We start from the raw sequence: 13126 nt of genomic DNA on the forward strand, positions 1-13126 counted from the left end.
CCAGCGCTCCTTGTTTTAAAATAATTTCATTATTTCTGTGTTTATCTATTTATTTATCTATTTTTAACAGCAGCCGTGTCAATACTGAAATGTCACGGTGGTGCTCAAAAGCCAACATCCGTCTCCGAACGTCATCTCTCCTCTCGCAGAAATCCATACCTCGGAAAGGAAATTAGCAAAATTATGTGTCACATCGCTCCGGGGGGTGGCCATGAAATATTAATAAAACACTGCGCTCTAAAATCTATTTTTGGCAATTCAGAACTTCTCTGAAAGAAACTGAAATAAACCCACATTTGCACGTAAGCCGGAGCGTTGCTTGCGGCTTATTCCCAAATTCCGTCGGAATGTGAAATTCCAGAGCACTCATTCCTACAGACCCCTGGCTGGTATATACAGGGTGGGAGAAACAACATGCCTTACCAGCTCAAACCTCCTGCAACCATATCAGACTTAATGTATGCTATTACATACAGTACGTAATGCCATAAAATAGGTTAATTATAAACACTTGATTATGATAGTGTACTAAATAAACACATTATATAATATAATATTTATTATTTATTATAAAATTTTGTACTGTAGTTACACAGATCTATCCATCCAACCATCCATCCATCCATCTGTCTGTGGTATCAGCTTCCCTGCAGGTGAGTTTGCCATTGGCTACTGCCTTCAGCTGTTTTGCTGGAATTCCAAGGGTTTGCATGTTTGGCCGGGAATCTGGGGCTCCTGCTGATGGAGCTTCATTGAATGTGACGGGTGATGTTATTTAGGCAGCGCTGTCAGTTACGCCGGGCCCATCCACAGCCATTTGTGCAATTCCCACACAGAGCGGGTGAAGGGTAGCTTTACTCCCCGAGTTGAAATGAGACAGTCGCGATACAGACAGTTGACAATTATCTTGGCAGTGCAAATTTATTGGCGGCATTGCCCCTGGGAAGCATGTGTGTCTTCACATGAGTGCAACATAAACAGTTTACTAGAAGGCTACCACTACAATTGTTGCAGGTTTCTTTTTTTCTATCTTAAAGGAACAGCTAGTATTACTTTGAATCAGTGCTAAGATGCGTCCAATTTCATCTGAATTTAACCGAATTTCAAACTTGACCGTGCTCCACTCATCGAGGCTTTAGACGTGTATCGCGGTAACCAGGATTCGATACAGCCCAGAATGTTAAGAGGGAAACTCATCTTCCACTCTTAAATTTTAAATTAAGTGTTGATATGATGTCTGTTTTCTCAGCAATGCTTCCATTATGAACCTACACTTCAGGAATTAATTCAAGCTAGTTGGCAGTTGGCAGGCTGCAGTGTCTGAAGTTGAGATTTTTTTAAAGTTGTTTTGAGAGCCTCAATGCAAGGACTTTAAAGCGTTTCCAAGGAAATAGATAACAGGCTCTTAAAACATGTCTGATTTACATTTACACCTTTCGGCCATTTTGGCATCCTCTGTCTCCCTGACGACACACCACCCGCCATTAGGGCGTTGCATACACAATCACTTCCTGTCAGTTGGTCATGTCGTCGCACGGCGAGCATGGCCATTGGCCAAAGCAGATGCTGTAGAGTATTTGTATTGTTTGCCGATGAGTGGATCGTTTTTCCATTAGCTTAAATATGCTGGAGTAGGTGAGATATTCGCTTTCGTCCCATCTCATTAGCAGCGAGCACTCGAAATCCACTTAGCCACTACACCACGCAGCATTCAGTGAGCCAGTGTGTGTAGCCTCTTCATTTCCACTGCCTTTTTTTTTTTTCTTATCCGTCAAATTCCCCCACGATAGGAACTTAGAGGAAAATGGCATGTGGGTTTTAAGGTGAAAGGCTAGTTTAAAACTTTGAAAGCTTGTTAACCGATAATAAAGGGTGGAATGACTCGGCGGTTGAGTCGGGACGGCGGGGAGTCGAGGAGTCCGAACGTCGTGATTCTCTCCGCTGTTTGTGCGCCAGTGATCTGCGGGGAGGTCACACGTTCTACCCAGCGGTGGATGGGACTTCGGAGGGAGGCGAGGTGTAGAGTGGTTATAGAGAGAGAGGGGGGAGAAACAATGTCAGTTTGTGTTCGGCCCTTGCTTCTGTGAAATGGAAAAACACAGCGCTGACACAAACAAGAGGTCGGAGATAAGCCTCTCCGTAACACCGCCAGCGAGATTTTTCTGAAGCTAATCTGTTTTTCATTCCCTTCGTGGCCCCCGTGGCCTCTGCGTCATGCGTGATCTGAGCCACTTCATAAACACGTCTCTGCCTTCTCCTCAGCGTGGTGTCTGGTGTGTCTAAAAGGATCTCGGTGTTTTAACAAGAAATCTGCTTGGCAAAGGCGACTTGACTGCATGACTACATTGTTGAAAATTAATATACTTTTCTTTTTCATGTATATTTTCTTCGAAACCTCACTCGTGTACGTATGTATCTCATCCGCCGTATGGAAAGCTTTGCAGAGGTGGATCTGAGTAAGCAAATTTCATGATCTTTTGAACCACAGACTGTGTAGACAAACAAAAACACAAACAAAAACAAAGCAAAACTAAAACATGACTCTACTTACAGCACAGCAGGCCCGAAGAGGAGGGATGTATTTGGGTTTAAGAGGGCAGCAACTTCATTGCCTGGGCTTGGTCAACAATATTATGTCTGCTACCCTGATGCATTATAATGGGTTGAACTCTTGACCTGTAATCGCCGGGGTAATGACACATCGCCTCCCCTGTGCAAGGTTGTAATGATCAAGCCATTTCCTTGATCAACGTCTTTCTGTGACCGCTGCATTTCTGTTCACACAGTAAAATGTCTGGTGTTACTGCAACTGCAACTGCAACAGAGTACATATGAGTCCAATAGGCACTATATTTACAGTACTGTGTAAGAGTTATTCATCCATTATCTAACCTTCTTACTCCTGGTCAGGGTCGCCGGGGGTGCTGGAGCCTATCCCAGCATGCACTGTGCGAGAGGGAGGAATACACCCTGGACAGGTCACCGCTCCATCGCAGGGGACAAACACCATTCACTCACACATTCATACCCAGGGGAAATCTAGACACTCCAATTAACCTAACCTGCATGTCTTTGGTTTGTGGGAGGAAACCGGAGTACCCAGAGGAAACCCACACGGACACAGGGAGAACATGCAAAGTCCACACAGAAAGGCCCTGGCCTGGATTCAAACAGTGAGAAAACTGTGCTTCCCTCTGTACCACTGTGCTGCCTAGAGTTGATATAACAATATTTTATATATTTTTGCCATTACCTTGGCCTATAGAAGTTTCAAAAGAAGCTGGCCAAATTCAAAATTTAGTGTAGAATTACATTCCCTGATTGATCATGGTTACATTTTCACCTGAACTGCATTGGAAATTAAATCAGAAAAAAGGTTTATCAAGGTGAAAAATCTATAAGTAATCATGATTTACCAATTGCTCCTTGCAACGCGTGTGCTACATTTTTGATGATCATTATAAAAAAGTAAAACATCATTTGCAAAAATATTGAATACATATGTTTGGACATTAGCCCATCAATTCAGGTACCCTTGATAGTATAGAGCCACTATTTTGGAAAATGTTGAGAGGATATTATTCCGATGAACTGAAAGGATTTTGGTTTTAAATTAAAATGAAGTAAAAGGAAGGGCAGCCTTCAAATGGAGCTCATATTGCATCCGGTTTAGGTGCAGGGTTACTCTCCGTTGCAATATTAAACTTACATTATCTTTGATTTGTTGTTTTCCCACTTCAGTTTTTGGATGTAATTATTTTAAATTAATGTTCTGCTTCAAAGATATAATTGCAAATGGCATGGGTGGTGCATCTTTCTGGACTGTGTTTAATTTTTTCTGCGTATGAAATGTTTTTTTTCAGATTGTGTTTTGCAGTTTTGCTAACAGCCGCGTTACCCAACAGGCACATGTTTTATGCAAATGCCTCGGTTTAATCAATTTGGTGTTGACTGCGTAGGCTGCTTACACCCACCTGGTTGATGGAGATCATCGTTAATTATGATGATACTGACGTGAGTCAGTTACCATAACGACAGAGCGTCGCATCGTTCTGAATGACAGAGGAAGCCTGTAGGGGTTAGCAGTGTCCATCTGTGAGATCTCGGATACTTTGCTGTCGACGATGAGATTGAACACCTCGTGAGTCACTCCGATGGGCGGAAGCTTCTAGACTAGTGCCAGTTACTGTATCTTGATGGTGGTATTCCCATGTACATACAGATTGTTTACATTAGAATTGGACATATATCCCCGTGCCTGTTGCCTGGTCGATTTGTCAACTGTCCTGTTTGTGTAGGTGTTCTACATGTATCAATTTGACAGTTTTATCGGCAGTGGAGGTATGTTAAATGCCTCAGTACTGGAACTGCATCTATTCCCGTGTTAGTTTCTTAGGTAGATGAAACATCTGTCTTAACACCCACACTGCAGACAAGCTCTGTCTTAACTGCTGTAGACTTGTAATAAGACTTAATCTTATCTTTTTCTCTCAAGTATAAAATATTAGCTTGTTTTAAGCTTGATTTCTTGACATTTTCTTTCTCCCGTTGGCAAATAACTTTTTTAGCAAAAGAAATAAATGTTTAAGAGGACCAGACAAGCTCAGTAAAGTGTTGAAAAGTATTTCAATCCAAAACAGTTACGTGTTTGACCGAGGTCGGATTTGATTAACAAAACAGTCCACTGTGGATATTTCCCATTGGGTTCTGTCGGGGAAACAAGACGGTAATCAATGAAATGTAAATACTGCACTGTAGCTAGATAGTATTTTTTCCACATAGAGCGATGTTCATTCATGGGGTAACTCAACGTGGTATGCAGTGGAAGCAGAGGCCTTTAAGGGGCTGAAGACCAGGCGTGACACAGTGCTGGATGCTAGAGCAGAGCTCTTCTGTTCATTTTAAACAGAGCCGGTAGGCCGCACACTTATTTGACCTCTGACCCTGATATGCAGCTCCTGGGTTGGCCTGGCGACGGTTACCTTGATGGCGGAGGTGGCGATCTGCAGGTGGTGCAGTCTCCGCAGGGTGCTCTCGCGGTCGGTGAAGTAGGAGGCGGCCAGCTGATGCAGGATTTCCAGGGACACCACCGAGCTGTTCCCGCTTCCCTCCGACTTCTTATTCAGCTTCTGCTTGTCCAGGAAGATGGTGAGCGACTCTTCCCCTGAGGAACGGGGCCAGACAATGGGGGTTGTGAAATCCATCGCAACTGTATACTCTCCAAAACACTGCCAAAGATTATCCGTTAGCCAAAGGTGTCCAATAAAGCTCACTTTTTACTGCTTTAACTTTTTCAATATTTACCAGGACCAGAAAAAAAATCTAATGAATATTGGGGAAGAGAATGGAGGGAGAGCTTAGCTTATTAAGTTAGCTTATTAAGTTAGCCTTTTATCTATATTCTTTAAATGTCTGTTTATCATTCATCAGCTACAACTGCTACAATGTGCTGGAATTGCTTGTACTGCTTTTTTCTATTATATTTCTTTAGTAATAGCTTTAGTATTCAAACAAGCATAATGAAATAAGATCTATGCAGTTATCTGTTTTACCATCATTTCAATGTCTGTTTATCATTTACCATCTACCACTGTTTAATGTGCTGAAATTACTTGTTGTGCCTTTTTGTTATTATCTTTTGTAATAATAATAGTATTACTCCTCACACAGACATAATGATAGACTTTAAGATCTATGCAGATTTTGCTTTTAGGAGCAAGATAAGAACTCAAAATACATAAACTATGCCATCAAATGTACTGTCCCTAACACTGTAATTAAATCAAAGTGAAAATGCCAGCAGTGTAGTACAATGGTATATGAGTGTAATTTCACCTGGGACGTTAGCAGAAGATGTATCTGTGCTGTTAAGGAGAGAAACTAAAGGGCTTTCTGATAGTGCCTTAATCACAGGCTGCCCTCTCCCCCTTGGGGTGGAGGGAAGAAATGTGACATATGCTTCCGGCAGATGTGCGCACACACATGCACACACACAAAAAATGTATTAGACTGTTGGTGCACACACAAGCACAGACACATGCAGAGACACAGGCACACATATACACATGCAGAGACATACACACACAGACACACATACAAGCACACACAGACAGTCATACACAATCAGATACAGTACATAACACGTGTACACACACGTACGCACAACGCACACACCCACTCACATGCACACTTGCCCACGCACACATGCACGCACGCACGCACACAGACACATGGACAAATGAACACAGACGCACACGCACATATACACATGCATACACACACACACACACACTCACGCGTGCACACACACACACGCAGGCACACGTACACAGAAACACACACGCGTGAGTGCAGGCACTGCCGAATTCATCTATAGTCTGATTAGTATTCAGTTAATCGCCTCATCTCCTCCCTGGCTTGTGAGTTGTTAATTACCATGGCTCACCATAGCTTTGCTATTGCATTCATCTCGCTTGTCACTTAGACTCCCCAACTTCAGTTCATGTTCCCAGCAATAAGTGACATGATAATTAGTATCAGATCTGAGCTGCAGCCTTGCTTTAGTGTCTTGACGGACGTTTGTAAAACAGTACTGAGGCCACATGTTCCATTCATTATTAAAATGCCACAGGGAGAAACATGCGTCCTGTATGAAAATGGCGCACGGGGCTGGAACCGCAGTATGCGTGTGATCTAGGCAAGTCTTCGCTAGCTGTGCTTCTCTCCTTAATCCTCATGCATTTAAGGGTGGATCGCACAAATAAAGGGCAGAGATATTATAAGTGTGGCTGATTATGTATTGCGTTGAATTTATTAAAGTTCACACACTTAACGAGGGTTGATTTGTGCATTTATCCGCCTCTGAATAGCAGGTGTAAACCGAGGTGCCAGCGAGACGATCACAAGCTCCAAATCTTGCAATGAGTTAAAATAATCTTTGCAACAAAAATCACACTATTTCAACTCCAAGAAATCATCAAACAGATTATTAATATGAAATATTAATGAATGATTGCAGCCAAGCAATAATTAAGGCTGGGTGTTGGTCACAGAAAATATTTAGAAAATATTTTAAGAAATGAACCAATATCTCATGGGAAATAACTGGAATAACTGGAATAACGCGGTCCACCTTAGTAACAGTTTCAAAAAGTTGGTTGCCGCTAGTATAAAATATGAGTAGGCTGAATGCATTGATATGCTGCTTTTAATCATCACGGAAAAACATGCTTTTTGCCTTTAACAGAACATTGTTAGAAACAGCATGCTCAACCGGCATTGCTAAAATAATAAAAACAGGGTTGTGTGTTTGTTTGTATTAGTTATCCTCCAGAATAATCATGGAAAACAAATGGGTAAATCTGTCCCATAAAGTATGTATGCACCTGTCCATATACACATGCACATGCACATGGATATGTACACAAAACACATACACACACATATAAAGGACATATCATACATACACAAACACACAAACACAGGCAAGCACATGCTACACACACACACACACACACACACACACACACACATCCGCTCTCAGACGACCTGTTGTGCAGTTCTGCCATTGTGGGTTTGCAGTAATCCCGCAGTGTTGCTTGCAGTTAATTTGGTGTAAGAGTGATTGAGTCCCATTAAAGCAGAAGCCACTTCCGCCGACAATGATTGAGTTAAGGATCCCATCTAGATGGAGTGGTTTCCTTAGGAACTGGAGACAAATGAGTGCCAATTTGGCGCTGCAATTTATGCTGTTAGCTGAGACAGTGCAGTTAGCTTAGCGCCCTCCTCCTGTCTGGGATAGTACAGTTAGCTTAGCGCCCTCCTCCTGTCTGGGATAGTGCAGTTAGCTTAGCGCCGTCCTCCTGTCTGGGATAGTACGGTTAACTTAGCGCCCTCCTCCTGTCTGGGATAGTGCAGTTAGCTTAGCTCCCTCCTCCTGTCTGGGATAGTGCAGGCATCAATTGAAAAGGAGAGTGGGAAATCTCACAGTAAAATGTCTAGTGTTAACTCGACTCTTAGAGACTGCATGTGATCACTATTGAACTCATATGTTCTCTGTTAGAGTTGAATATTTTGATATTTTGCTGTGTATTTTTGATATTTTGCTATGCTTTCAGTTTATATGCATTTTTTATTTAGCATGCTAGAAAGTACAATTACAACAAATACATAAATAATCATTGATTTTTTTTTAGTTAAGAAAGTTAATCATGTGTACTTATTGTCATAATTATTGTGCAAGGAAGGCCCAGAGGGCTTATTGAGTGGCTCCTTTAGCAGGATAGATCAGAATGATTATGGATTGCAATTATTACAGTTTAAGTACCAGTTTTCAGCTCGAAAACATTAGGGAATTCATATTATACACACGCATACTGCATCTAGATCATTTTCTAAAATTACTTTATGGCAGTTATATATCCTTATTTATCCCATTTTCCTATTTTATTAATTATTTAAGTAAAGAAATATGTGGATCTCATGAAGAACTTTTGTTTTTGTGTCAGCAGTATGGATTGGTACACTGCCCTGTGCCAAGGCTTCGTCTCTTCCTTCCTGCCAAGCGAATGTTGTTCAGGTTTCTATGGTTTCAGGCTGTCTCACTGCTCTGGCCTCCTGCCCTTCTATGGTCAGATGTCAATCCATCAATGTCAAGGCAAGACCAGCTTGTTTTCTTTAGTTTCAACTAAAAGCGTGCACTGCTGACATCCACATACTACTCCCAGCACCTCCTGTTTCACCCACTTCCTATACCCCCCGACCCTGCCCTGCATCCGGAACAAAATCTTTGAGGGGCCAAAATGGTCAGCCCATATTATCAACTAAATTTCATTCCTCTTGTGCTGTGATAGGCCAAATGTGTGACCGTGGCAGCGCTGGGGGAGGAGACTCGAGCGTACCTGCGGGGAGAATGTAAAGACGGTGAGACCGGAAGGTCCTGGAAGGGAGGAGGCTTACCGCCAAGCGTGGCCGAAACCAGGAAGTGGGTCCCGTACTTCTTGATCAGGTTCTCGTTGATCTGCTGCAGGCTGGGCCTGCGCCCCAGGAGCCGAAGGTTCCGGAAGAACTCGGGCGCCAGGGGCAGCGGCGTCTTGAAAAAGTCTCGCTTTTCCGTCGCCAAGCTGTTCACTTTCCAGTGACTGAATTCCCTGCAATGACAACACACACACGCACGCACAAACGCACACACGCACACACGGACACACACACACACAGGTCATATTTCAAGGGGCCTTCCGGGGATTTTTCCAAATCTATTTCATTCCCGCGTCTTATTGGATTGTATTATTGATTGTTTGCATGCGACTTGTGGGCAGGACGAGGGACATTATTCTCATAAAGGGGAAAGCGTACGTCTCAGCGAAATGAGGCATTGCTTAATGTCAGGGTGCGGAATACCAATTCCCTCAAAATGGGTCATGTTCTAAACATGAGAGCCCAGTCGATTTCGCCGATACGTGCTGCGATCGGTGTCGAAAGCCCCCATCCAGTCAATGAACAGTGAAAATACATTTTTTTAAGGGAAAATAGGAATGAAATGTTTGATTCCTTGTTCAGAAATGGAGATACTTAAATGTAACCTTAAAGTTGTTCTTTCATTTAATTTTTCATTTCACATCACTGCTAATGATTGCATATTAAAATAAAATTACACAATCAGCCATTTTTGCATTAAGCCAATTTGCTTATAATATGTTAATAAGTGCCACCTATTTCTGTGCATATATAAGTGATACAAGTTAATTGGAAGTGTGTTATGTAAACTGTGTGTTGATTATCTTTTTTTATTAGTTCTGTGACAGTTAACATTCTAACTACTTATCGTAAGTACTTATTTCATACATTTTACATTATGAATAACTTTTTTTAGCCTCATGAAAAGGTGATAATAACTACTTGATGTACCTGTCTCTCTTTTGCAGGCAAAGTTGATCTTGATATTATAAAACGATCTATATTGCTGTTTAAGAATATTTTTCTATTTTAATTACGTAGATGATAGATCTTTATGCATCAAGTAATTTGCTTTGCATCATAGGTGTGAATAAAATAAAAAACAAATTATTGGTGACACATTGAGGGTGTAATGCGTAGGGTAAGTTTTAAAATGTACCCTGTGTTACCCCGACCAGTGTATTTATTTCCATTCTCAAGAATTAATTAAAGACTAAATAATAAAAAAGTTGTTGTGCCACAAGGAGTAAGCAAGGTTTTACCCCATGGAGACCTTAAAGTCAACAAACAGGAAACGGGGGACAGGAACTGTCCTTGTAAAGTACTGTAACTGCCCTGAGTGATTGGTTAGGATGCTACTTTGAGCAGAGCAATCTCACACTGGCTGCAGATTGTTTTTCACCTACAGTCTAATACTGCAGTATTTGAACAGAAAGCGGTTGAAAACAAATCACTTTTCTCTTTTTAGGTCAACAATATCCCGCAGACGAATTTTCTCTTCACTTTTTGAGGTAAACTAATTAAGTTAATTAATTAACCTTTCTTTCTTTCCCATCCATTCTATCTAAAGCTAGCTCTGCAGTAAGACAAAACATTCATTAGCACAAATTATTAATAAATCTGTCTGGAAAGCACAAACAGATCTAACGGAGATTGATGTCAGACATAAAATCAAGTGCACAAATGAAGGAATGATGGGGAATTGCAAATGAAAAGATGTTATGATTTTGCATTAGACTCACAATCGTTATTACCTTTTTGCTATTAGCAATTTTTGAGCTCCCAGAGCATGGGACTGCTAATGTTGCAAAATAATCTTTGTGGACGTTAAATTGTTTCAGCTGCAATGAAAAAGCAATTGGTTTTGTGAAAAATTGATCTGCGATGTATGCAAGCTCATAATCATAATGAATTAATGTTTGACTTGATCTCCTTGTCATAATTATAACGGTTTAATGCAAAGTGTTTGGAGGTAATGCAATTAGGTCGAACATCTCCTTGGGCACCCCTCCTTGGATCCAGGTATTTGATGGGATCTTCCTCCAGCACACCTCGTATAACTAATCAAGCCCTTCATTAGCTGCATCAGGTCTGCTGGAGATGGAATGTACCAACTATTTGCATCAGGCTGGGGGTACTCCCTGAGGAGTAGCTAATGCGCTTGACTGGGACCTGGAAGTGTTGATGTTTCAAGCCATAGTGTAGCCACATTAAGATATGTGCAGCTGTTGGGCCCTTGAGCAAGGCCCCTAACCACCACATTGCACCAGGGAGGATTGGCCCCAGCTTAGTTTAATCAACTAAGGATTAAAAGCATCAGTTAAAGAACTGCAATGTGATTTTTGGGAACCAATGTGTTCTAGTGCACGGAGGGCCTCCCTGGTCTGGGTGCATCCCAATACTCCAAAAAAGGCGTCCTCCTTTCCTCCACTCATCTCCTCCCCCTGTACTTCTGAATAGGAAGAGGAGGTATTTGAGTATTGGGACGCACCCTCTGTATTCAGTCTGTGCCAGGAATGCTGTTGCCAGGAGCTCCACAGGGGCACACAGACCTGGCATCACCCAGGGATGGGAGGGTTTCAGTCTGCCTTTCTGCAGCACCGCCCCCTGCTGGTGGACCCGGCGCTCTCAAGTACCGTACACCTGTTAGGCCACACAGGAAGGGCACACCTGGGTCAATGCCAAATTGTTTTGGATTTATTCTGGATTGTTTTGGATTTGTTATATTGCGTTGCAGCTGCTATCTTCAGGTCAGACTGGCAGGTAAGCCAGCAACGTCACTATCATAATGTGCAGTGAGAGGGAAAAGATGTCTTATTCTCATAGACTGAAAGACTCAGGGTGAGTTTGCCCGAATGTGTCAAAGCACCTTGAACACATCAATCAAAGGCTACAGACCGTGACGTATGTTTTATATGACAGGCCTTACGTTTTCCTGGATGTCTCTTTCATTAAACATTTCTGACATTATAACAAAATGAGTTTCAGGTTTATATTAGATGTATACTGCATGCTAGATTAGCATTTTGAGCGTAATTATTTTCCCTTGGGAATGGCTCTGTATTTAATTAAGAAACCCCACCAGCAGTCCTACAGTTCTCTGCGACCGTTCAGCTGAGAATTAACATGGTCACTTGCATAGTTTTGAATGTCAACCGAAAAGAGGAATGGTTTGAATTGTGCTTCCTGCACCATTGTATTCAAAGCTACCATTTGTCATATTCCAAGGCTATAGTACCAATACGAACCAAAACGAAAGAAAAAACCTTAAAAGAATAAAAACAACAGAGTAAACGATGCCTGATAGCCCGGCCATTGCCCTGGATGTGTATTCTTAGCTGTGGGCATCGGTATTCAGTTTGCCTGCCCATACCTCCTGTCCAAAGTCCAAACAAGGCCACTATCAATCAACAGATCCTCAGAGACCACCACCGGCAAGTCTAGGGAGTCAGATGACCCTTTCCCGTCAGCGATGGAGGGAGGCTTGGCGGTGGGAAAAGCTCCCTCTCGTCATATGTGCTTTTAAGAGGAGCCGCGGGCATGGCCCTACTGCGCGGATTTTCGGGGAGTTAATTAGGTGAAGCACAGGCTGTCCCTTCCCGTGCTAATGATGATGGATGGTCTTAATTAAAGGGCTTTAGCACGAGCTGATTGCACCTGCAGCTCTGCGGGGGTTTGGAGATATTTGCATCCAATAATTTTTTTTTCCCAAAAACATGGCTTGAGATACAGGGCTGCTGCTCCTCCTTCTGTGCAAAACTGCTGGGGCCAGCCACATACAGTACCCCCTTCCCTAACTGCTGCCCTATTCTAAGGTCTCTGTGATGTCATAGTACTGGTGTCCTGCCCTCCCTTAGCCCTAACTGCTGCCCTATTCTATTGTCTCTGTGATGTCATAGTACTGGTGTCCTGCCCTCCCTCAGCCCTAACTGCTGCCCTATTCTAATGCCTCTGTGATGTCATAGTACTGGTGTGCTGCCCTCCCTCAGCCCTAACTGCTGCCAAATTCTAATGCCTCTGTGATGTCATAGTACTGATGCCCTGCCTTTCCTCAGGTTTAACTGGTGCCATATTCAAAGGCCTTTGTAATGTCACAGTGCCAACGTCCCACCCTTTATCCTCGAGACACTCCTTCCTCAAGGTGGTCTTATTACTGAAAGTGTGAGAAGTT

The 13126-nt window shown here is 42.5% G+C and overlaps 1 protein-coding gene across 1 annotated transcript in view; it reads right to left on the reverse strand.

Moving 5' to 3' along the window:
- brinp2 (bone morphogenetic protein/retinoic acid inducible neural-specific 2) overlaps window positions 1-13126 on the reverse strand; it is a 121424-nt gene that overhangs the window by 52087 nt on the left and 56211 nt on the right. The window contains exons 3-4 of the mRNA XM_061242149.1: window positions 8959-9149; window positions 4983-5164 (exon numbers count right to left, since the gene is read on the reverse strand). Of these exons, the coding sequence (XP_061098133.1) occupies window positions 4983-5164; window positions 8959-9149 (373 nt within the window). The remainder of the gene's footprint in view (window positions 1-4982; window positions 5165-8958; window positions 9150-13126) is intronic.

This window comes from Conger conger, chromosome 5, assembly GCF_963514075.1.
Source record: "Conger conger chromosome 5, fConCon1.1, whole genome shotgun sequence".
Classification (NCBI taxonomy): Eukaryota; Metazoa; Chordata; class Actinopteri; order Anguilliformes; family Congridae; genus Conger; species Conger conger.